Source organism: Perca flavescens, chromosome 1, assembly GCF_004354835.1.
Source record: "Perca flavescens isolate YP-PL-M2 chromosome 1, PFLA_1.0, whole genome shotgun sequence".
Lineage (NCBI taxonomy): Eukaryota > Metazoa > Chordata > Actinopteri > Perciformes > Percidae > Perca > Perca flavescens.
Genome location: NC_041331.1, coordinates 3,842,768 through 3,870,559, shown reverse-complemented (window position 1 = coordinate 3,870,559; position 27,792 = coordinate 3,842,768). Strand labels below are relative to the sequence as shown.

The 27,792-nt window shown below is 40.0% G+C and overlaps 1 protein-coding gene across 1 annotated transcript in view; it reads right to left on the bottom strand.

The window, feature by feature from the left end:
• si:ch211-186j3.6 (neural-cadherin) overlaps window positions 1-27,792 on the bottom strand; it is a 256,960-nt gene that overhangs the window by 195,861 nt on the left and 33,307 nt on the right. Inside the window, exons 4-6 of the mRNA XM_028580890.1 lie at window positions 26,320-26,524; window positions 14,694-14,805; window positions 4,623-4,872 (exon numbers count right to left, since the gene is read on the bottom strand). Coding sequence (XP_028436691.1) covers window positions 4,623-4,872; window positions 14,694-14,805; window positions 26,320-26,524 — 567 coding nt within the window. The remainder of the gene's footprint in view (window positions 1-4,622; window positions 4,873-14,693; window positions 14,806-26,319; window positions 26,525-27,792) is intronic.

The window sequence follows — 27,792 nt, the reverse complement described above, 5'->3', positions numbered from 1 at the left end:
ACTGCAATAAGACCCACTTCAAAATAACACTGTTCAGTATGATTTTTAGTCTTGCAGCTAGCATTCACTCTGGACTGACACACACACACACACACACACACACACAATCAATACAAATAGGCCAGATTTTCTGCCTGGATAATGACACATATAATGACCTCTTTCTCTCTCTCTCTCTCCCTCTATTGCTCTCTGTCCATCACATGCATTGACTCACACACATATGTGCGAGGGGACAAATTATGTGATTGGTTGGATAACAGTGGGACAGTCATCACAGGTCGCCGCTTTGATAAACAACAACAACATATTTTGTCTCACTGTGCTTTACGCTGGGTTTTCACAGGCAGCTTCAATAACAGCAGTGGAGCGGTTCAATTTGTTCCTTATGAGAACAGTCCGAAGACAGTGGGTGCCCGGAGGTCTGCCCGTCTCCAAAGTTGACTTTTGCAGAGCGGTAGCAGAGATTTACAGGCAAAACTGCCTGTATGTTAGAACGTAAACGTATGAAAATAAGTTTTGTGTAATTCTTTCAGCACCGCCGCTAGCTCGAGACAGACCCATCTGCAGCCTGCAGTATGGTGCGGCTGCTGGGTAGCATGGATCTCTCTCTTTTTCAAAATGAGTGTGAAGCCAACATCAAAGCCCAACTTTACTTTTAATGATACCAAAGAAAGAGAAAAGTTCTCGCCTAGTCTTAAAATGGTCATAAATCGATACGAGAGCAGCCTACTTCCTTGTCCAGCTGCGGCAAAGAAAAGCAGAGGAGAAGTCAGTTTGCACAAAATCATCTGAAGTGTTTGATGGTTATTTATTTGTGCTTTAGAACATACTCACTGCAAAACAATTGCAAAATAAGCTTTATTTCTCTCTACTGTACAGTGACAAATTCAAGTATCTACAAAACATTAGTTCTGCTGGTATACAGATGGACTGGCATATGTGTGATGTTGGCTGTTAACTGAATATGACGTGTAAAGCCCCACCCCCTCATTTTCAGGTTCAAAATTGTATTTAGAGGTTATAGCAGAATAGATTTACATGGTTTAATAATAAAAAAAAAAACATTTTTGTTGTACTGCACGTTGCTGCAGCTCCTCTTTTCACCCTATGTGTTGAGCTCTCTGTTTTAGCTACAGAGTGAGGCATCTCACTTCTATTCCATCTTTGTTGGGAGTTGCACATGCTCAGTACCTAGGTAAGGACTACTAGCCAGTCAGAAGCAGAGTATGAGGGTGTGCCACGCTAGCAGCTAGGCGAGCATTATAACGTGTGTTACAAAGTGACCACGTTTGTCTCTGAAGTAAACGCTGGACTACAATAGAGCTGTTTGGAGCAGTTTGTGAACAGTGTTTTCTGTTGGAGATGGGAAGTCCCTTTGGGGGGGACTTTGGGCTTTTTCACTTTGTAAACCTATGACGTGCACAAAAAAAGATATAGAACACAATAAAGCAAAAGGTAAAAGAGCACTTTAAAGTAACTGTTATGCATTGTGGGTTGTGACCCAGGTGATCTCTAAATTATCATGACCAGGGACATACCCATGTTGACTGACTTGGTTTGAATTTCCAAAAAAAAGGTTGAACACAGGTCAGACAACCCTGGTCAGTGGTGTGAAAGAGGTATAAGTGATAAATCATAGACTGTCCAGTACGGTTTTTGTGGCAGCTGCAGTAGAGTATTGAGGGCAACAGAAGAAAAACTGACTGATTATTCTGTTGTCTCTGACACTAAATCAATACAACCCATCACACACACACACACACACACACACACACACTAATCTCCTCCCACTATAACAACATAAACGCATGCATATCAGATGCATGAATGCACTTCATAACTACATCCCTCTGTACATACCAACACTCCACTTTGCTGGGACCTTATTACTAAATACACACACACACACACACACACACACACACACACACACACACACACACACACACACACACACACACACACACACACACACACACACACACTCACACACTCACGCTCATACTCAGGAACAAGCACACACACAGTGCCTCCTGAGGGTGCTGGTGGGTATGGCTGATTGACTCTGCCTCACCAATCTGCCCAGCTCTCTGCCAGAAAATCAACCAATTAAAAGATGCAGGAACCACAGCAGCACTGGGAGGGGGGGAGGGAAAGTTAGGCGGTTGGGAAGCAGCTGTGAAGAGCTGACCTGACAAAGCATCTCTCTCTCTCTCTCTCTCTCTCTCTCTCTCTCTCTCTCTCTCTCTCTCTCCTCATAAAGTGGTATGCAATTCATGTCCATTACTGGAAAGGTGTTAAAGGCCCTAGTCCAAAGGTCTTTAGTTTATTCAACAGGGGGTCCTCAGAGTTACTGCAGGGGGGGCACCAAATTATTGTTAAAGATTTTTCAAAAATTAAAATGTCTAAACATTTAACTCCAATAACTCTATTCGTCCCCGAGGGGCAATTAAAAATTCATTACCTTAAATCCAACATATTATAGCAAATACGTAAAAAGCCTATTTGTAAAAATAAAACATTGATGATAGGCTTACTGGCCTAAAGGTAATATAGCCATCCACAGTTAATCATAAGGATTCACTGTGCCACATATACTGTATGTTTAACATTAAAAGATCATTTATAAAATTATGCCAACAGTGAATATTTAATAACTTAGTATTCTGTGCACTAAAAAGGTATGTATATAAAGGCTTTAGGCCGCCCTACATGTTATTGTAGGCCCAGTTTAAAATGCAACTTAATTTCATACAATATATGTAGTAAAGGGTCCCTGCCCTGTCTCTCTTTCAGTAAAGGGGTCCTTGGCTTAAAAAACATTGAAGACCCTAGCTTTATTCTCTTTACCATTTTTTCTGTTAACTGTAGAGCCGCACTATTTTCAGGGTGTGTTTCAAGTGTATCTTTACAGAAACACATCAATTTGATCAAAAGGAGAGAATGGGACATAGACGTATTGTAATATTTTCTCCTTTTCGCTAATATTAATGCCAGACAGTAGCTGCAATTGAACTAGGGCTGCATCTAAAGATTACTTTCAAAAATCAATTAATATTGCTGCCTTTTTTACATCTGAAAACCTAACTGTATGCAGCGGTATATAGGCACCTGAAATGTCTGCAGACTATCCTAGCATGTGGAAAGGTCTAAGATCTATGACAGATTACATGCCATCCTCCTCCTTCTTGTCAAGTGCCGATGCGTCTATAGCTAGGGAATACATTTTATGATCGCTTTGAGGCCATCGGCAGCCAACAAGCAAAAACAGCTTAAGTGGAGGTTAATGGATGGGTGGGTGCAACTCTCACACCCATCTCCCTTTCTGAGCATGATGTCAGGAAAGCTTTCAAGCACGTGAACACCAAGAAAGCAGTAAGGCCTGATGGTAAGGGTTGGGGGATCCTCAAACTGTGTGCTGACCAACTAGTGTTCACAAGGATATTCAACCGGTCACTGGCTCAGTCTGTCATACTCACGTGCCTCAAGAAGTCCACTATCATCTCTGTGCCCAAGAAAACAAGACCAGCAGAACTGAATGACTACCGGCCAGTGCCACTCACATCTGCATTAATGATGCGCTTTGAACGACTGGTCAAAGATAAGCGGCTGCATACATGAATGACTCAGTGGTGAAAAAGGCAAGGCAGAGCCTGTATAAAATCCCAAGTATCCCCTCAAATACTGAGGAATTTCTACTCCTGCATCATTGAGAGCATCCTGGTGGCAAACATTACTGCCTGGAACTACAGTAAAACAGTATAGTATAGACCACAAGGCCCTGCAGAGAGTGGTTAGTTCAGCTGAACTTATAATGGGCGGTGCTCTACCCTGCCCAAATGATATTGACAACAGGCGTTGCAAGAAAAAGACTAGGAGACAATGCCTAAGATTGTTCCCAATGTATCTCATCAATATCTCTTTCCATCATGTTTTACGTCTTAAGGCGCTGACACACCAGGCTGATTATCTGGCGAGGTCAGTGACTCAAATCTGTTCGGTGTGTCCCGTGCCGTTGTCCATCTGGGGGGCTGTCGGCGTTCATTCTGGCCGACCTGACATGTTCGGTCGGCGGCAGGGCCATCGGGACTCACCCGGAAATGACGAGCGGAATGAGGTGACTACAGTCTCTCAAAATCTGACGAAAATCTTTTAAACTGATCTGAAATGAAGACAGATTCAGCAACTGCACACACACACACACACACAAACACACACACACACACACACACACAGCCTATTTCTCGCTTAAAATGTTTTTTACTATTTTAGTACAATATGAGATCGTATTCTGAACGGCTGCCACGACAGTCTGGCTTTGAATTTCCGGAGAAAACAAACCCATGTGACGCATTCGTCCAATCCGCTGCCGGTTTTCATTTCTTGGGCAACATTACAGATTAGCGCCTCCTGCTGTTATGGAGACATATTACGTCTCGTCTCCTCTCGTCTTTTTGGTCTGTTCTGTGGCAGTTTTTTGGACCTCGGGGACGCGACTGATCATATCGACGGGGTTTTCTGTCAATGGTCGGCCGTCAGCTATATGTGTCTACACCTTTAGACACTGAACAAGTGTGTGATAATTGGGAGTTTAGAAACCAAACTCTTACAGTACTTACATATGTTGGGAGAACTCAGGTGCCTCATCATTGACGTTAGCCATTCGAATCCGTACTGTAGTTGTGCCTGTGCGAGGGACCTCGCCCTTGTCAATTGCCATCACTACAAACTCGTACAGGTGGTTGGGCCTCTCGTAGTCCAGAGGCCCCGCAGGGAAGATGGTCCCATGAGGGGAAATGGTGAAGTCTGGACTCAGGGTGTAATAGGTCAACTCTGCATTCTCTTCGGAGTCACAGTCATTGGCTGACACTAAAGATGAAAACATAGAAATGGAGAATAGAGAAAAAGAAGTTAGATGGTAGTCTGGCTATCACCAGACCAAGCTCAATCTTTTAAGATTGAACATTAGTCTGGGGAGTCTGCTCTGTATTTTCTACTGCACAAGAGGCGTGATCAACGGGCATAGTTCAAATGACTCTGTACGCAATTGGATAGTCCTTCAACCAATCAGACCAACGATCCGGGTGACGTAGCAGCGACAGCGGCATCAACGGGTTGCTGCACTTCGGTGGCCGCCATGTTGAATGTAAACAAGAAGCTGCTTGCTGTCGCTTCTCTATCGTCATCGTGTTAAACCCGCCAATAGCACGCCAGGTGGATAAGCCCCCTTGTGATTGGTCCCCGCAAAATTATAACTGAAGCAGGACAGATAAACGTACAGGTTTCCAGCCTGAGCTGCAGGAAGAAAACAAATTGCCGGCATATCGGGCTGGGTTGCCCAGTTTAGTTAGATGGACTAAAGTTAGATGAATTAAAAGACAAAACCAGGTGTCCATAGATCCCAACTTTCCTCAAACCCAAGTCAGGGGTCTTCAACATTTTTTTTAAGCCAAGGACCCGTTAACTGAGAGAGATGGATCAGGGACCCCCTACTACATATATAGTATAAAATTACGTTGCATGTTAACTGGGCCTATAATAACGTGTAGGGCAGCCTAAATCCTTCATACATAGCCTTTTAGGACACAGAATACTAAGCTATTCAAATAATTGATGGCATCATTTTATAAATCATGTTTTAATACTAAATATACATGTGTGACACAGTGAATCCTTAGAATTACATGTATCTGTGGATACCTTAGAAGACTACTTTATCTTTATTTTTTTCAAATAGGCTTATTGAAATTGTCTAAAAATAAGTTGGAAATCATGTTAAGACACTTTAGTTTTTGAAAGAAAATTTAAAAAATTAATAATGTGGTGGCTGGATGGATGATATTCCGTCTCAAAACACTAGAGTAACATTGGTTAGGAGTTAGAAGATTTTTTATTCAGTTTTCGGGATTCCATCATTGTTCCGCACTATGGAGCACCGGTCTCTTATTAGGGCCTCTTGGAAATTTAGTATCTATGGATATCCAAATATGTTCAGGGTTTTTTCCTTTTCTTTCTTCATCCCTCCAGGAGTTGCTGAGATATCATGTTCACAAGAAGGGGACAGATATGAGGTTACAGTGACCTTAACCTTTGACCTCTAAAATCTAATCAGTTGCAGCCATGGCTGTCGCCTGTGCAGAGGCATAAAAATCAGAAATATATGAACTTGAGGATGCTTGGGTGGATTGTTCTTTCTCTTTTGCAAAGTGGCCGTGTGTTGTTGGAACAGCAAATAACAGCACATTCCATTAAAGGGTTAGCTTAGCATCTATTAAAACTGATCTACATGTAACCACTTCAATGGCTGCATTTCAACATTTCCATGATGGTAGCAGGCTTTACATGATCCCCTAGACATTTTCCTCAATTACAGCTGGGCAGAAACATTACACCTTCAAAAAAATTCACACACACTGTCTACGAGTGGGATGCAACAGCAGTAATAGTGGCGTGTGTAATTGCATTTATATATTCCTAAATTTGTCTTTATTACTTCAACAATAAATGGAGGCAAGTGCCGGTGTCTATGAACAAGGGTTGTGCATTGACTGAGCTGTGCTGTGAAAAACACAGATACTAATACAATGCTATTTCACTACTATGTTTCCACCCTTTTTTCTGTCCTGATCAAGTTTACTTAGAAACATAATTCACATCTTGCAACAAAAGTACTTATTATGTCAATCAAGCATACTGATTTAAGTCAATGTGAAAGAGAAAATATAGTTGAATCAAACAAGAAAGTACAGTCTGTTATCTTATTACAGTAATGCAGAGCCCAGTTTTTTTTCTTGTTTCATGTATTTGAGAAAAAGGAACTCAACATAAGCACAGGATATCTATTCACTTCTCATGTTATATAACCAAAGTGAAGACTGAAAAGGAAGTGATGCTCCCACTGACTTAAATGTTCAGTTCTTTAACATAAGGGGAGTATGTGTTATTTGCACAGCATGCATTGAAAAGACTTTTATTTTGCAACATTTCTGTTTCTACATTACACATTGGGAATCCATGGAGCCAGGACTCGCTTAACCAGAAATTGATTGCCTTGCTAAAAATGAAAAAATCCACCAGGGATTTGAATAAGCATATTTTCCGCTAACAAGTCATTTTGCTCAACTTCTCAATTCTCCAATTCACCTTACATTGCATTTGGCTCAGGCCCATACACACAGAAAAACAAACACACACACAAACACCCATGCACATGAATGAATACATGCACACACACACATACACACACCATCGTTTGCTTCAATAAACAAACTGTACATTCAAGCCATGGGGAAACTAACTAGTGAACATAATAAAATTTGAATAAACTCAAATTAATAACTTTAACAAGATGTAAAAAAAAAAAAAAAAAAGAAACTCAGTTAATTAAAAGACAGATTAGTTGATTTTGTGTATTAGTGTTGTGGTATTAAAGTGCTCATATTATGCTCATTTTCAGGTTCATAATTGTATTTAGAGGTTTTCCCAGAATAGGTTTACATGGTTTAATAAAACAATTTAAATAAAAAACATATTTGTTGTACTGCACATTGCTGCAGCTCCTCTTTTCACCCTGTGTGTTGAGCTCTCTGTTTTAGCTACAGAGTGAGGCATCTCACTTCTCATGCGCAGTAACTAGGTAAGGACTACTAGCCAGTCAGAAGCAGAGTATGAGGGCGTGCCACGCTAGCAGCTAGGCGAGCATTATAACGTGTGTTACAAAGTGACGAGCGTTTGTCTCTGAAGTAAAGACTGGACTACAATAGAGCTGTTTGGAGCAGTTGGTGAACAGTGTTTTCTGGTGGAGATGGTAAGTCCCTTTGGGGTGGACTTTGGACTTTTCACTTTGTAAACCTGCACAAAAAAAGATATATAACACGATAAAGGAAAGGGAAAAAGTCAAAAGCCATAATGTGAGCACTTTAAATAAAATGTTTGTTGACTGTCACCTGCAATCTTATAATCCTGAACAACCATGAAATTAAAAGAAAATCAATTACATTTTCAAAATCTGGAAAATGAAAGTGCCCTAAACCACACAGTTGAACTGCAACAGAGAAAAGCATCCCAATATTACTAATTGGGACACCAATGAAATTCAGGTTGAGAATACTCTAGTGAGTGACAAATCAAAAGATGATGTTGCTTTCACACCTGACCTGTAGCCTGGTTTGGGCTCTGGCGCATTTGCCCATTTGATTCGGTCTGTAAACTGTGGATCCAGTAGAGCTGATGATGCAGGACCACGACTGTCTTTGTTCTTATTTATTTATTTTTCTTCTTTTCTTAATCTACACTGCCTTGGTTCAACATGTCAGGAAGGCAAAAAAAAGGGAAATTTGGCGACAACAATGCAACTTTTTTCCCTCTTTAGTCTGGATCAAATGAACTTCTCAGCAAGGCAAACAAAAAAGCAAGACTCATCAGCACTGGACCTTTAGATTATTTCCCTCTGTTGGCATCTTTTGGTAAAATAACCACATAACCTGCATGGTAAGCATGAGCATGCTGTGTGCAGTTTACTCACATTATAGAATTTTTTGTGTTAAAAAATATAAAACTTTAAATCATATTACTGCATAGCCTATAAGGATGTCCCAATCACCATATTGGACCCCCCGATCGATTTTATTAAATATTGAATATCTACCGAGTCCCGATCCAATACCTGTATATGCTCAGATAATAGAGCTGCACACTTCTGAGTCTTTGCTCTCTCAACACCAAAACAGTTTTGTTCAAGATCCCAGCAAACCCCCAACCAAAAAATAAGTTCCCCGCTGGACAACAAAAACTACACTTAGTGACGCCTCTTGCGCTTAATATTCAATCTTTGATTTTCTTCTTGTGTTTAACTCTGATGTCGGCTCCAGGGAATAACAGCCTGCAAGTATGGTTAAGAAGTTTGGAGATTTGGCGTAATCTGCTTCTGTAAAACGGATGACTAAGAAGGACAAACTTTTTTTACTTGAGACACTCTCTGGACGCGTGCCATTTTGGTTTGAAAGTGCCGGTGTCCAGGCAGTCTGGCAGTGTGGCACAGGACGTGTGTGATTAAAGGCGGGCGAACACTACAAGCTGATGTAAATGATCCGAGTAAGGTAATCAGGGTAAATGACGATCCCCGACCAATTAAAAAAATTGGCTCCGATCTGATTCTTGCGTTGGGATCTAATCAGTCCCTCCAGGATTTCGCGATATCGCGATCGCGCCAATTCACGCAAATTCAACCAATCACCGTGACTTTGGTGCGACTCGCAATTTTGACCAATCACCGCAACTTTTCCACAAATTTGACCAATAACCGGAGTTTCCCACGACTTCAACCAATCCCAGCAGTCCCACGTGCCAGACTTTACGTCAGTATAATGTGACTGAGTGCCACTGACCAAGCGGGAGTGAGAGAGAGCTTGTTTCCGATATGAAGACGAGACTCGAACATCTCACATTTACCAACAAAACGTACAGCGAAAGACTGTGAAAAACATTTCAGACCGCCCTGCCAACCTGTATACATTTTAACATCAATGTACGCTGTAACGATTTTTCACTCAGTCAGCGGCTACTGTTTCAATCCTGTCGGCTGTCTGCAGCGGGCGGGGGCGGGGCTTCTGCTCATACAGTTCCCCCTGCTACTGACACGCACACACACAAACACACACACGGTGGATGCAGGAAAAATTGGAGATGAGACGACACAATGACATAAATTGAGGACAGCTACGCTCGTTATTGTAAGTGCAATGATAAGTTGAAGTCCAATAAGTACTTTATCAAACCGTATGAATGTGTGTCCCAGGCCAGGATAGGAAATTAACTAACAATGTCAAGATCAACAAGCCACTCACATATATGTTCAAATTTGATTAATTCAATAAATTATAATTTTTTGTCTTAAATCCACCAGCCATTTCCATATTATACCAACATTTGCAGCATCATGAGCCTTTTTGGTAAGGTTCCTTGGAAAACTCAGCCCAGAGTAGTTTTATTCTCCCCGAAACAAAGTTTCCTTTTTATTTTTAAAGAACTATACAAAAAAAATAAAATTGCAACTTTTGATGCAACTTCATTGCAAAAAACATACAAAAGACACTGCAACTTTTGTCGCAATTTTTTACAAAAGCTCCCGCAACTATCTCAAAAAAAGGCGGCGAAATCCTGGAGGGACTGCGTAATAGGCTAAATCCCATTCTTGACAGAAATTGGGCCCTCAATCTCAAAAACCCACAGACAGAATATATTTTTTTATCTGCATAAAAATGTAAAAAGTTGCAAACAGCACAAGAGGAGAAGAAGAGTGGGGTGAATGTGAAAGTTTATGTGACTAAATTCCTAGAACTATATAATTCAGAAAAAGGTTTTTCAGCTGCTAGTTGATACGCTGGAATTACCAAAAGACAGGAGGAAAGAAAACATTGTAATGTATTGTCAACACCACTGTAAGGAGGATGGATGTTTCATCATTAAATTGCCAAAAGCATTGGTTAACAGCTGCAAAAGTAGCTTGTCTATATGTATTGTGTCACACCGACTCGCTTTTATCAGGGGAAAAAACTGCATCAAATCAGGTGTGAAAATAGCAATTGCAACTAGAATTGGCATTACTTTCTTTTTACTTTATTTTTGTAATTTCTGTTATTTAGATTTATGGTCAGATTTGCAAGCTGAATAAAGTGAATGTATGTGTGTTTACCCTGTACTACGACCCTGGTTACAAGGACTGACATTTTTCTGAATTGCAACTGAAATGCAGCCGTTTTTGTTGCCATGAAGTGATGAATAGCCTCTCATCTGATGCGATGGGTAGAAAAAGGACTGCAGTACTAGTGTCTGCCCAGCATCCAATCCAATGCAGTGGCCAAACACATGTCACAAATGAGTCAATATTTAATTTACTAAGTACAGATTTGTACTTTTTAGAGCACGCTTTGAGCATGTATTCATCAGCATGTCCCTGTGTAATCTTTAACCAGCATTGTTGTGCTGGCATCATAGATTGGTGGGGGGAGCCTCAGATCTCTATGGAAAGCGAGATAATTGGCTTGCTTGGTACTCTGCTGTTTTTTTTGCAACTTGGCGAAGTACACATTTGTCCACTCTTAAGATGGAACTGATTATGGGATTACTAGCACATGATTTAGCAAAACGATGCTGGATGCCCATTTCTTCCAGCTCATTTAATACTCAGACCTTTAACCTGTCTAATCAAGTAAGGGGAAAAAAACATGTATTTTTTTAGAAGGCATGGCTGTTTAGCTTCAAGTGCACTCAGAACTGGATTGGGTAGAATTGTATTTATTGTAACATGCATTAAGGCATTATGGTTTTAATGGCATTTTGAAATGTAATGAGAAAAACAGGAGTGTTTGGCAACAGCGCACCCTGTGTGAGCCATTTTCCACCTCACCAAGTTTAAAAGATAATTGTTCACATTTGCAAATTGGAAACTGTGGAAAGATTCTAGGATACATATACTGTTTCAGATATCATAATAAACATAACACATGAAACAAACAACATACATGGACAGATTTGTAATTTTTTATATTGGGAGCTCCTTTACCAAAGATACTCACAAAAGTAAAGACAACACACACACGCTCACAGCAGCAGCACAGTGGGGTGAAACGTCGCCTCCCTTAGTGCACCTGTTGATGGCAGCAGGCAGAGCGCCTGCTGTGCCTCCTACGCCATACACCTCAGTCCCATATTCACTCAATTACTTCTCCCTCACTCACTTACTAGCATTTCCAAGCTTTTTTGTGTGTTCTGGTAAGGAGTGGACGGTATAAACAGTATGGAAAGTACACTATCATGAATCGACCGGTATGGATTTTCAATATACCGTGCCACCGGTAGAGCCCTCATTTAGCTCAACACAAAAAAAGGGGCGGGGGAGGTTGAGTAAGGCGTAGTGCCATTGTGCACGGCCGGCCACTTTGATTACCTTCATTAAATCGCCTGAGAAGGACACCAGGCTGCTACAGTATAACCATACAGACCTCTACACACACACCAGACTGCTCGGTCATAACTTGACTCAGCAAGACATTTCTCCGATGGAGGAGGAGATGGACAGCACAGCGCTGCAGTGTTTCAGTGATGTTTACTCCGTATAAATAAGCCTAGCTGCTAGCGGAGTTTTTGCTGCTCAAAGCTTAATCCCCACATAACACCACAGTGAATTTCAGCCTGCATGCACGTTTTTTCAGCCTAAGGCCGGTTGCACACTGGCTGCGTGGTGTGAGAGTGGCGTTTCTGTTTTTGATTTTTCTATGTCTTTACACACCAGAAAAGGGTCTGACGCGGTGCTGCTGCTGCTAGCCTTGTCTGGACACAAGTATGTTTCCCACTGATAAAATGAAATACCATGTTAAACATAAATATATACTGATTACAGCAAAGACAACGTTGGCAGTATTGACGGCAAAATAGGCTCCAGAATATTTCATTCTGTATTGACAGGTGCAATATTACAAAATCGATTATAATCTTTTTTAAATTACATTCATATACCTGCATTTATATCAAAACCTAGAGAACTTTCAAACATCAACATGTCATTTATTAATATGTATTTGTGTCTAAACGACTTATAAACATCTTTTCCTATTCTATTTTGCCTGGAAACGCTTCCAACACACTTGCGTGTTGTGTGAAAAATAGGCATCGGTTCTATTTCTAGCATGCACGCATTTTCGGTGCGGCTCAAGCTGCGCCAGAGACGCACGTGTCATGCAGGCAGTGTGTAAGCTCTAACCTGTTAACATGAGAGCCGAAATAAAACGGACACGCCACGCAGCTGACACGCTCGTGCGACGCATCCAGTGTGTAACCGGCCTAACACTGTTGAAACACAGCAGCTAATATTGGTAGCAAGAAGAAACAAGTAAGGGGACTGCCAAGTTGTCATTGCACCGTCTCTGCTGTGCGCTCGAGACGCATGTGGAGATGCATTCAGATGGTATGAACTGACATACTTATCTCCCAAGACACATTAATGCCAGGTGTGAATAGGGTCATTGTCAATACGATGTGCAAGTTATTACTTTGAACTTAACATAATTGATATACTTTCTACAAATGTACAAGCAGGCATATTTCGATATGATAATGATAAATTATCTTCGCTATGTGTGCAATGTCAACTGTAAAGACAATACAACTGTTTTCACAGGATACAAAGTCATTGTACAGGTTATAGCTGTTCTATTATTTAGTGTGCCAATGTGTGCTTGTAAACTATGTGCATGTAACTCATTTTGCCCTTTTTCAATAAGGCTATTTAACTAATTGTGATAATGATAGTGATAAAGGGGATTGCCAACAAATCAGCAAGAACACAGCGGAAGTGTAAAAGCAACAATGCTTTGTAATGAGAATCCAACCCAAAAAAATCCACCAGCAGCCTAAGGTAATGAGCATTTCCAATGAGGTGTCATAACAGCAGACATTAATAATTTACGTACTGCATGCAGCGTTTTATTTCCCTGCATTTTGTTCTTGTCAACACTCATTTGCAGCTCTGTTGGTGTTTCCAGTTTTAGCCAACTAAACCTGTTCATTTTCAATTTGATGCATCACTTTATTTTGAGCTGTAACCAGAATGATCTTGAGCTGCTTGTGGAAGCGGAAATGTTTTATTCATCATGAAATTTGGATCAATAATTACACTTTTTAAAGATATTAAATGTATTTAAAATAGAATGTGTAGTCTCCATGCAGAGTGTAGAGGGAAAGACAAGTGTGAAATGCTTTGCAGTCAGTCTGTCAGAAGCTAAAAAAGGACCTTAAAAAAAAGAGGGCATCTCAGTCACACTGTGACAGATCAAATTGTGATAAATCCACAACAGTTACCATTACCATTTCCCCACATAAGATCAAACTTAAGTGATCCCCATGTGGAAATTGGGTCATTACAAAAGGAGAGGAAAGGAGAGGCTAGAGTAGCTGCACTGAAGGAAGTGCCGGTGATTTCACGGCTGCCAGTGCTGACAAGTACCTACTCAGTTTCCTGACCAGTCAAAACACATGAATGTTAAAAAAGCTCCGCCAGCGTTATTTTGTTCTGAAATCCACAATAGCAGGGCTTCTCAAACATTTATATAACACAGACCCCACGCAGGCACACATTAGCCAACTGAGCTGCACCTGGTTTAGCTTAACTTCCAGTGTGTCTTTAATAAAGTCTTGACCTTTACAACCACCTACTGTTATAGGACATAACTAAAACTTCCCTTGTGATTCACTGAGATATTCATTAAACCGAGACTGGGATTAAAAAAAAAAAAAAAAAAAAAAAACACAGCACTGCAGCATTTCCTCCTCAATAACATCAGGATTTATGCATTATGTATTGTTTATCAGGAGTGTTTAAAGACCATTTTAACAAGAACCCCCTAACATTATCAACACTGCGTGGGAGTTAACACAAAAGTTTGTTTATGATTGTTGAGAACACAAAAAGTTAACAAAAACAACAAAGTGCATCTCCAATTCCCCATGCAAGTATGTACAATAGAAAAACACAGAGAAATGGGATTGACTATTTTTTTTTTAGTGCAAGATATAATAGATATAAAGATAATAATTTTATGTTGTCTAAAGACACAAATAAAGATGTGTGGAAATGGGAATCGGGGTTATGGATGGCGCACACTCATCTTTTGAGTTTTGTCCAGATGTCTCACCTTGCAGCAGGGATGTTGCTGTTGTCACGGTCTCCGGCACGCCATCCTTGCTGTAAATGGACTGGAGGAACTCTGGAACGCAGTCGTTTTCATCGACAATAACAACTCGTACCTAAGAGAGAGTTTAGGAGGGGAGAGGAGGAGATTGAAAGATGGAGAGAGACAGGGAGGAAGTGAATTATATAAAGTCTTACCGTCATCACACAGACTTTTCTCTTAAACACACACATTCCTGTCACAAGTAGTCATCAAATCCGGTGCCATAAAATTGAGGCCTTGAACAACTGCCACTTTGCTCGTTTGAAAGCCATGATGTCTCTCTCTCATGGGTGGGCACAATTCTTTGGGCGGGCAAAGCAGAGAAAGGGAGGTAACCTTGCTCCTTATGCTCGGTTTACACCTATCACCATTTCTAGCCACTGGGGGATCATAGGCAGGCTGGGGGAACTTATATTAATGTTAAAAAACCTCATAAAGTGAAATTTTCATGCCATGGGACCTTTAATGGTAAAAATAAATCTATCGACATGTGCAACACTTCCATGCGTTTTTAAACTAATTCAAAAGCTTCAAGGATTCTTCGGACAAAATAAAAACATCGCAAGCTGAACAAATGAACACTAAGTTGTGTGATTCTATTATTTACAATATGTGTGTGAAACTGCACTGGGAATACATCTGGAGCACTTAACAACATATTATATTGTAAAAGAAAAAAAAATTGAGCATAGAGTTTCTGCATTTCTGCTCTCATACTGTACATGTGTTAGTAATGCTGTTGCTGTATCTACATACTAAAACTGCCCAGGCAATCACAAGTGGAAATGCTGGAGATTAAAAGTCACACAGGGTTGGTGTTATGAAAATTTTAAATCTGGGATTATTACTTCAGGCACCGTCCGAAATTGGTTTTCTATGGGTCCGGAGTCCTTTTTATCTGCGAGTAACCCAAATTAACCCTATCCCTAACCAAAAGGAAGCCACATCCCAACCTTCGCCAAAGGCATGCCCTGACCCTGATCCCTCTGGTTTATTTACCCCTCCTCAGTGAGGGAGCTTCTGCAGAGTCGGTCCCTTCAGTAGGTCAGCGGAGAATGCAATCTTGTGCAATTTTTCAGAAGCCCTGAGCTAAAAAATGAGAATGGATCAGTGTGCAAAGATGAATTTGTACGGTGTGAGCATGTGTATGTGTGTGTGTCTGTTTGTGTGAGACACAGTAATGCTGTTCAGTTCATTAGGGGCATGAAGGCAAACACAGCATCTTCTACCAGATGTTGACTGCCTGCTTGCAGCATACAGGAGGAAGATATACACACATGGGCTGGCTGGAGAGCTTCTCTCACCCCCAGCCCCTCTTCTTCTCTGCCATATAAATGCAGCTGTATAGACAAAAACACTACGGATCACTCTCACACACACACACACACACACACACACACACACACACACACACACACACACACACACACACACACACACACACACACACACACACACACACACACACACACACACACACACACACACACACACACAAATTGTCAGTGGTGTGTAAATGCCACTGGTATTAAATCCTTGTAGGTAAGATGAAGTTCTGTAATATCCGTTAATCCTTCAGCAAAGACCAGCTTGGAAGCAATGGACAAAAAAATAAAATCTGACCATGCCAACTCCGTGAGGTGATTTGAGTGTGTTTGCCAGTGACTGTTAATCTTTGTGTGTGTGTGTGTGTGTGTGTGTGCATGGCAGAGTGAGCGAGCCTATGTGCCAGTATGGCAGGAAATGGCAGGGGTTCAGCAAGACATATGAACTTTGAGTACACATGTGTGTACAAGGCTGAGGAAAGGCAAGATTGAATGAGAAGAGAGGGGAAGTCAGTCGTAATAAAGCAAGAAGAGCTCAAACACATGAACAGTTTTGTGCGAAGACACACGCACGCACGCACGCACGCACACACACACACACACACACACACACACACACACACACACACACACACACACACACACACACACACACACACACACACACACACACACACACACACACACACACACACACACACACACACACACACACACACACACACACACACACACACACACACACACACACACACACACACACACACTTGGGGCAGCTGCAGGCAGGTCTCAGGCTGGTTAGGTAACTAATGGTGCCAGTGAGCTATCACTCCTGTAGGGAGAAACTTGGAAAATACCTGCAAATTAAAGTCATGCTCAGTGATTCCAGTCCACACAAAAACTCCACCTCTGTTTGCTATTTTTGCAGACGGAGACAGATTTCTAAGAAGCAAAATAAAATCAAAAGCAAAAAAGGACAGCTACACAAATTGAAAAAGTGGCATTCATTTCTACAGTCTTCTTTGAAAAACAAATTAATGTCATTTTCCCCTCTCCCACTGTTAATGCTATAGTAAACTTTAATAAGAGAACAAGGGGAAAATAGAATGCCTTAAGGCAGGGATCTTCAACAGGGGGTCCGGGGCCCCTAGGGGCATCCTCAGAGTCAGTGCAGGGGGGCCTCCAAAAAGTCTTAACATGAATCCAACATATTTTTAGCATAAATCCCCACTGCCCTTAGTGACACAGTTAGTCACTAAGGGCCATCCACATCCACAGTTCATCCTAAGGGTTCACTGTGCTACATGTATGTTTAACATGAAAACATGATTTATAAAATCAATTCGTTCAATTAGTTAGCTATTTTAATAGCTTAGTATTCTATGCAAAAAGGTATAAAGGCTTTAGGCCGCCCTACACTTTATTGTAGGCCCAGTTTATTATGCAACTTAATTTTATACAATATATGGGTAACACTTTATAATAACTATCCATAATTCATCATTTATTAAGCATTAGTCAACTATTAGTTAATGGTTTGTTCATTATTACTTATTAATTGTTCATACATCGTTCATCATGAGTAAAGTATTTGTTCACACAATTATTAATGGTTTGTTCATAGTAAATAAGCCTATTAGTTAATGTTTTTTTTCATCATTATTAATTAATTGTTCTTATATAATTCATCATCCGTAAAGCATTTATTCACATAGTTATAAATGGTTTGTTCATAGTAAATAAGCCTATCTTGAAAAATATGTTTGTAAGTACATGATTTATACTTAACAAATAATGAAACAACCATTTGAAAATGAAATAATTTTCCCATTATAAACCAGTTACTAACTATTACTAAATGCTTTGTTCATCATTTGTAAAGCACTGCTCCTATGTTAATTCTCATGAATGAAGCATTTGTATACACACTCATAAATGGTTTGTTCATAGTAAATAAGGCTCTTGGAAGTTATGTTCATAAATAGAAGTTTGACACTTTCTAAGTATTGCAAAAACCATTAGTAAATTAAATAATTTTCCCTTTATAAATTATCTACAAACTAGTAGTAATTTATTTGTTTATCATTTGTAAAGCATAGTTCCTACATTCATTCTAATCAGTAAAGCATTTGTAAATGCAGTTAGTAAATGGTTGGTCCATAGTAAGTAAGCCCATGTAAAATGTTTATCAGTATATTTTTTAATAATTCCTACATGATGCATTAACCATTTGTAAATTAAGTAATTTTACCATTATCAACTAGGTACTCAGGAACGTAAACGGTTGTTTATAACTAGGAAGTTAATGATTAACAGACTATCTAGACCTACATTTGTTCATGTCTTAAATAAAATGTTATGATTTAGAAAAAGGCCTAAATTAATAGCTTGGGTGTTAACACATCTGTTACAAATACTTACCAATAATGTAATCCATGATTAACTCATGAGTTACTACTGGTTAGTTAAGTATACTGTGTGAGCCCATCTAAAGTGAGTACTTTCTATGCTTTACAAACCATTTATAAATGAGTTCCAAAGGCTAACAGAACCTGGACACACACATGTATTGCTCTATTTGGACATGCCTTCAGAAATATGCCTATGGATAGTTAGTGTTAATACATCTTTAACAAGCACTTACCAACACATCAATCCATGATTAACTCATGAGTTACTACTGGTTAGTTAAGTATACTGTGTGAGCCCATCTAAAGTGAGCACTTTCTATGCTTTACAAAGCATTTATAAATGAGTTGCAAAGGCTAGCAGATACAACAGAGACACAAGTAAAAAAAGTATTTGTAACCCTTAGTAAGAATGTACATTTATGAAATAGCTCGTAGTACTGTTATGTAGTTGATATCAATGTGAATTTGGACCAGAACCACAAGAAAACTAGATTGTTAAGAGCCAGAGAATTGAACATCAATAAAGAGACTAGGAAACCAGGATAAAGTTTGAGAAGTGTATTAATATACACAGAAACATGGCATACACATATACAGATAAAACACAGGTATGAAAAATAACAACTAAAATAATAAAGTGCGCTCATAAAATAAACCCTCTTAGTTCTATGAGCTCAATTGTTCTTTGATGACAAGAGTTCTGAGATGTTCAACGTTGGGGCCCATATGAGTTTGGTTTCTCTTTGTCCTACCACCATGAAGAAGGAATCCAGGGCAATCCGTATAAGTTCTGAGTCTCGATCCTGTAGCTCGCCACCCAGCCCACTGAACTGGGAATCTCTAACCCCTGGAAGACTCTGGGATCTTAAGAGTCAATGTGATCCAATATCCCTCTCTGGACCTGACCTCCCGTTCCGTTCGATTGGTTATGGAAAGTAATGTTGCTTTTCAACACTATTGCTAGCTGCGGGTATCTGTTGAAGTTGTGTGTTTAATTGTTTAACTGGAGTTTATGGAGAAGTAACTCAAAGAGGCTAATATTTAGTGCATATTTTCTACTGTTACCTGTGCAGGGAGGGATAAATAAGCTCGCATGTCTTAATGCCTCGAAATTACAACACTGTAGCTTAAGTTATGGGAAAATAAAACAATTTGAGGGATGTTTACATGCAATTTATGCAATTATATTAAGAATAGTGTTAATGTTACTAAGTTAGGTTCCATAAAACTTGAATTAGAAATGTATTTTTTGTATAAAGATTACAAAATAATATAAATGTACTTTTGATACCTGAAAGGGATTTATATACCTTTGATACTTAAGAGAAGAAATTTAAGAACGGTTGTACAACTGAATAGAGATTTAGATATTTCAATATGGGTTATGAAATATCACCTCATTTTATTTTCATTGTAGCCTAAGCAATTGATTTTATTACTGAATAGTAATTGAGAGAACTGATTTGGCCTTATCTACAGGTGGAGGTGGAGATTTGAGAAGCGCTACGCACGGGAGGTCAGGTCCAGAGAGGGATATTGGATCACATTGACTCTTAAGATCCCAGAGTCTTCCAGGGGTTAGAGATTCCCAGTTCAGTGGGCTGGGTGGCGAGCTACAGGATCGAGACTCAGAACTTATACGGATTGCCCTGGATTCCTTCTTCATGGTGGTAGGACAAAGAGAAACCAAACTCATATGGGCCCCAACGTTGAACATCTCAGAACTCTTGTCATCAAAGAACAATTGAGCTCATAGAACTAAGGGGGTTTATTTTATGAGCGCACTTTATTATTTTAGTTGTTATTTTTCATACCTGTGTTTTATCTGTATATGTGTATGCCATGTTTCTGTGTATATTAATACACTTCTCAAACTTTATCCTGGTTTCCTAGTCTCTTTATTGATGTTCAATTCTCTGGCTCTTAACAATCTAGTTTTCTTGTGGTTCTGGTCCAAATTCACATTGATATCAACTACATAACAGTACTACGAGCTATTTCATAAATGTACATTCTTACTACATCGTAATAAGGGTTACAAATACTTTTTTTACTTGTGTCTCTGTTGTATCTGCTAGCCTTTGCAACTCATTTATAAATGCTTTGTAAAGCATAGAAAGTGCTCACTTTAGATGGGCTCACACAGTATACTTAACTAACCAGTAGTAACTCATGAGTTAATCATGGATTGATGTGTTGGTAAGTGCTTGTTAAAGATGTATTAACACTAACTATCCATAGGCATATTTCTGAAGGCATGTCCAAATAGAGCAATACATGTGTGTGTCCAGGTTCTGTTAGCCTTTGGAACTCATTTATAAATGGTTTGTAAAGCATAGAAAGTACTCACTTTAGATGGGCTCACACAGTATACTTAACTAACCAGTAGTAACTCATGAGTTAATCATGGATTACATTATTGGTAAGTATTTGTAACAGATGTGTTAACATCCAAGCTATAAGTTTAGGCCTTTTTCTAAATCATAACATTTTATTTAAGACATAAACAAATGTAGGTCTGGATAGTTTGTTAATCATTAACTTCCTAGTTATAAACAACCGTTTACGTTCCTGAGTACCTAGTTGATAATGGTAAAATTACTTAATTTACAAATGGTTAATGCATCATGTAGGAATTATTAAAAAATATACTGATAAACATTTTACATGGGCTTACTTACTATGGACCAACCATTTACTAACTGCATTTACAAATGCTTTACTGATTAGAATGAATGTAGGAACTATGCTTTACAAATGATAAACAAATAAATTACTACTAGTTTGTAGATAATTTATAAAGGGAAAATTATTTAATTTACTAATGGTTTTTGCAATACTTAGAAAGTGTCAAACTTCTATTTATGAACATAACTTCCAAGAGCCTTATTTACTATGAACAAACCATTTATGAGTGTGTATACAAATGCTTCATTCATGAGAATTAACATAGGAGCAGTGCTTTACAAATGATGAACAAAGCATTTAGTAATAGTTAGTAACTGGTTTATAATGGGAAAATTATTTCATTTTCAAATGGTTGTTTCATTATTTGTTAAGCATAAATCATGTACTTACAAACATATTTTTCAAGATAGGCTTATTTACTATGAACAAACCATTTATAACTATGTGAATAAATGCTTTACTGATGATGAATTATATAAGAACAATTAATAATGATGAAAAAAAACATTAACTAATAGGCTTATTTACTATGAACAAACCATTAATAATTGTGTGAACAAATACTTTACTCATGATAAACTATGTATGAACAATTAATAAGTAATAATGAACAAACCATTAACTAATAGTTAACTAATGCTTAATAAATGATGAATTATGGATAGTTATTATAAAGTGTTACCGCGATTTTAAACCAGCTCTGTGTCATCTTTGTGTGGGCTGTGTGTTTAGATGAACAGTGTTAAGGCTTTCCTCGACGGCGCCAGCACACGGAGCTCCGATCAGAGAGTCTGCCGAGACCCGGCGGATCTCTACAGAACTCCGCTGCTCAAGTCCACGAGGAGCTCTGTGCGCTGGCGCCACAGAGGGGAGCCAAACCCTGTTCATCTAAACACACTGCCCACACTGCCATGACACAGAGCTGGATTTAAATCACCGCAGCGTCCCGGGTGCCATTCAAATTTTGATTCGTCAGATATTCACCATTTTTGATATTCTAAAAACTATACCCATTAGCCCAAAGAATATTCTAACTGGTAGTAGGTTGTTACACAATGGGCCCTATCTTGCACTCAGCGCAATTGCCTTTGTACACCGACGCATGTATCATTCCTATTTTGCACCCGATGCACAGCGGACGTTTCCCTCCACAGACGCACGTTGGTAAATTAGGGAATGTATTTGCGCTCCTGGGGGCGGTTCAGCGAAAAGAGGAGGCGTGTTCCGGCGCAAACGTTACAAGAAAAATATTACTGAAAATACGCTTCAGGTGTTTGGATAGATCAGGAGGCACTTTACAGTACAGTCCTCAAAAAGACCCAGCATTCTTTGTGGCTTGTTGTGTTTTACACAACATTTCCATGAATCATGGATGTGTTGATGACATAAATGAGGAAATATTAGAGGACTTAAGGAGACGGGATGTTGAACTACAGTGGGATTGGACACTCGATGCGCTCCTGGTGGAGCGGGTGGACGAAGATGGAGTGGGGGGAGGAGGAAGGGGCACAACAGGAGCAGCTGGTGCGTTTGCAGACTCACGCTCCATGGCTGCAGCAATCCTCTCCAGACTTGAGGAGATGCGCCCGAGAGGCCACAGCAACATCGCCACCCGGTCAAGACGGGCATTAATTAGCCTACTTTGCCGCATCTCGGGCAGCTCCCGCTGGCGTGCGCCAGGCAAATGCGCCATTATAATAGCAATCCGCCATGGAACAAGCGTGCCTGCTCTTAAAGGGAATGTGAGATGACGCTATGATTGGTTATTTTCACGTTACGCCCAAACCACACCTAGCTACTTCAGACCAACCCATTTAAGATTTGCATCGAGATCCGTCCCACAAAGCTACTTGCGTTTTGCGTTTCATACTTGCGTTTCAGATTGTTAAAATAGGGCCCAATGTGTGATTGATGATTTGGGTGTCAAATTTGTGTTCAATTTACAAGCCGGTTGACCAAGAAAACATCTAAAAAAAGATACTATGTAGATTATTTTTAACATTAGAGATGTTAACAGCATGAATATTTTAACAGTTGAATGTGGAGTGTGTATCTCCACCATGCATTATAAACCACTTAAGATTTGTTGTAGCCATTCAGCCCTCCATTATCCTCTCCATTGTTCCTATTTGATGTAATGATTGATACCGGTATTCTGTTCAGGAGACAGCAAAGAGCAAATATAGGGGCATAAAAGCTTATATAAAGCGCAGAGCAATATAAAGCTCTACTTTTCAGCACTGATTGGACCGTTCATGAGGATGTTCAAAAAGATTACGCAGGGTCTAGAGGGCAAGCATAGGGCTGAGGAAGCTGGCCACCCAAGGCAGGCGTGTGGGCAGAAAAGGGCACATACCAACTCCATGCCCTTTTATTTATTTCCATTTATTTATTTATTTCTCTTCTCACTATTGAACCTAACAATCCTCTTCTCATTCTACCACTTTTGTCCTTCTATCTCCCTCTCTCTCTCTCTCTCTCTCTCTCCATATAGGCTCTTGGTGCTCTGTAGTCCACAAGGGCCCAGAGCGGAGCAGATGAGGACAGTTTGGTTCAGCAGGACATGTTTTAGCCTGGGACCAGAGTAATGATGGAAACCAGACCAGATGCATCGATGCCTGCAGCGGTCAGCCGCTGTTCTCTCACTTCCTGACAACATGAGGGAGTCATTAGGAATTCCAAAGCAGTCATTCCAGACAGACAAGTCTATTTAGGTTTGACTGTAGACAACACTCATACTCTCAGGCTAAAACTGGACATGTACAGTTGTCTTTTAGGTTGAGGATTTTAATGCTATTTTACAATAAATTAAAAAAATACAATAAATCCCATAACAGCCGATGTAGCATTGATGGGTTCAAAATAACTCTTAAAAAATATAGACCAATCAGCAGGCCCTAGAATCCAACCATCATTTTTTTAACAGCAACTGTAAATCAATCAAATTCCATCCAACAGCATTTCAGCAGCTTAAATGCATTACAAGATCGAGGATGTTTCAGAGTAGACTGGGATTTTATGACCATGTGTGGTTACTTTATTGTCAGGAAGATATATCATAATCACCACAGCTCACCACAATTCAACAGCTGTCTTCCAGCCAACGATCACTGCACTGGGTCTACGTACAATTCTGTCCGAGCAGTATGTGACAATAGCTTCAAACGCAGCGGATCAAAGTCAGCCGAGCTACATGACAAACAAGGGAAATTAAATAATTTCACTAGTAGAAGACTTATTCATTTTAAGACTTGTCAGATATTGTTTGCAGTATGCTGTACAGACTGTGTAAGACTTGACGAGACAACTTGTATGGTCAACAATCTTCGAGTTTTGAAGACCATCAAGTCTTTGAATTTGACAGTGGAAATGTGACTTTGAGGTCATATCACACACACACACACACCTAAAAATTACGTTTCCATTAGTGCTGGGCAGTATGACCAAAAGTTTGCATCACGGTATTTTTTAAGATTCTGACGGTTTCACGGTATATCATGGTATTTTCTTTCTTTTGCTTGACTAGGCCTTTATATAGGTTTATAATGGCTTATTCTACTGTCAGGAGTACATAGACTATCACAAAGACATTTTAATGTCATCACGTTTAGTAAAAGCTTTGCTTGGCTCCACAACATTATACAATAATGTTATATGAAGGAGAATGCATGAAACAGTTACAGAATCTAAACTATTTTTACTGTGCAAACTGCAAAGTAATAAAATAAACTTAAATCGAATGAATACCGATACACACAACTTTAATATTGTTTCCCTTTCAAAACAAAATGGTTGTAAGATAGTTGTATAAACGCTACCTTGGCCACAGGTAAGTTAGGTTGTTGTAGAAAAGTGGGCGACTGAAAGTAGCTCCGCTGTCAGTCTCCTTCGGTGTTTGAATAACGTTAGTAGGTTGGCGGACATATTTCAGCGAGGCAAGACATCTTAAATCCAGTGTTTTAATCATTGCTCTGAACCCGTCTTTCTCAACGGCCTGTAGCGTTAGCGCGGCCGAGTAACGTTAGCGCGGCCGAGTAACGTTAGCGTGGCCGAGTAACGCGACGGGCAACAACAGTGGCTAAATCATGTCCGATTTTTTACAAACAAAAAAACTTTGGAACAGACGGCTCCTCTCTTGAGCATACGTTGTTCTGGTGTATCTCCGGTCTATCTTCATCCTCTAGCTAACTTTCTTCTTGGTTCTTGAATGTGCAGTAGCGACCAGCGCCTTTCCCAGACTTATGCTACCTGGCTAGCTAGCAGCTATAATGTTACCCAACTGGGGGTGTAAATTTGTTAGAAATTGTTTAAGTCACAAATTGTTGTGTGCTATGGTGTTTTATCCTGTTAAAGAGAGTTAGTCGTGGGTTATTAATTGTTGGGTTATAAAGTTACTACCATGAGTGAGAAGGGTACGCAGATAACAGGGCTCCCGTTCTCAATTCACTCGCTGATTACTTCGGCCGTAGCGCTCTCTGTGGCCATGCACCAGTATTACGGTATATGAAAAATTAATATCATACAACTAAACTGCATTCGCAATTACATTCCAAGGAAAACATGTTTTCTACTGGTTTGTTTTTGACTTATCACAGATATGTTTCTAATCAAAATCTGCGTAGGGAGGTCAGGGTGGATGAATGGGTCAAACAAACTTTCACCCAGGAGACCACTGTTAGCATTTTGTGTGAAACCAAAACTCAACACATGGACCTATTTTAAATTACATGCATACATGTTGACTCACGTAACATACTTAACTTACATACACAACTTAAAAGGTGCAGTAGGTAAGACTTATAAAACTAACTAATCACTGCTAATGCACACGCATTCATTCTCCCTTGTGGGGGAAGGGGCTTAGGAGACCGTTCTGGGCTTTAGCGGAAAGGGGGTAGGGACTGAGAAGTTGTTGATGTTCAAATGTTTTGGCTAAGTCCTGAATCTTCGCAATCCTACCTTTAAGTCTGCCACCTAAAGGCACACATTTTAACCAAATCATGATCTTTACGGAAACCTGATCAAGAAGTTTTGTTTTAATACAAAATATTAACCGCGTTTAAAACTGCGACCATTTTCACAACGAGACAAGTTTATACACACACACACACACACACACACACACACACACACACACACACACACACACACACACACACAAACCTCCGCTGCACTGCTCATGCTGTCCAGGCCTTCGCTGGCTCGGACCAATAGCAAGTAACGATGCTGGTCGGTCTCGTAGTCAATAGGTCGGGTCAGGCTGATGTCACCAGTCTCTGCTGAGATGGAGAAGAGACTGCTGGGATTGATGAGAAGGCTATAGCTGATTGGTTTCTTCTGGAAGGACACAGCAGGTGTAACCAGGAAGCTGGGGAGACACGGAGAGTACACCATTGACTGAATGTGCAAAACAGGGTTGGGTAGAAGAAAGCCAGTGGTGGAACGTAGGTACATTTACTGAGGTTACAAACTGAGGTTCTTGTGCTTTACCTGAGTGTTTTCTTAAGTCCGCTACATTTCAGAGAGATATATTGTACTTTTTACTCCACTACATTCATCTGTTACAGCTTTAGTTACCAGTTGCTTTACACATTAAGATTATTGCACACAAAACACATGTAGTTTATAAAATACAATGTTTTATTATAAATGAAACTACCCAACAATCTATCGGCTTACAAGTCCAGCTGAAACGATTAGACCATCAAACACTAAGTTGATTGTTTGGATCGTTTTCAGTTTCTAAAATGTGAGGATTTTTCTGCATTGAGTACTTTGAGGCCTTTTCCACTGTGGGAACATAATGACCCACAACCTGGAGCTTCCCATAACCTGAACTGAAGAACCTGGAAGGTAATGGCCCTCATTTATGAAACGTGCGTATGACCTAAAATAGGTGTAGGACGGGCATACGCCGATTCCTACGCAAAGCTCGGCATTTATCAATTTGAACGTGAGCGTAGGCTGCGATAAAATCTCACGTCTGGTCTGAACTCAAGTTTTCAAGTCAGTGTGAACTTGCGGTAGAGCATATATTCAGTTTAACAGGAGAAGGAGAAGTCATCAGTTGATCACTTCTCAGCAATGGCAGGTCTGGCTCTCTCAACAGTGCACATGTACGCGCACGGGCCACAGTGGAGCGCTCCATCGGATTGATTAAGGGCAGATGGCTCTGTCTTGAATCAGCGGGGGGGGGCCCTAGTATACACGGCAGAAAAAGTCTGCAACATTGTTTTAGCCTGTGGGCTTCTGCACATCGCGCAGGAAAACTGGGTGTCATTAATGTAGTGATGGAGCCAGATGACCCGATGCCCAGAGAGCAGTGTCCAGCACAGCCCCAACTGGGGGCTATACCAGGGAGACAGGATATTATTCCTCGCTTTTAAAAAAAGGTATAGCGGTATATTTGGCAATGATATTCAATACAGGAAACATGACGATGCACAACATTTTTATTTATTCTTCAGGTTTTCGTTTGTGTTGTGGAAGTGTTGTTAATGGCCACAAGTGAACGATGAAAAAAAATTAAAGTAAAATAAAAGACACTGCATGAAGTCCGCTACTGTGTGTTTATTTAAATATAGGTACACCATGTAGGCCTAAGAGATTGCAATATAAACCTGTACATTACTTTTA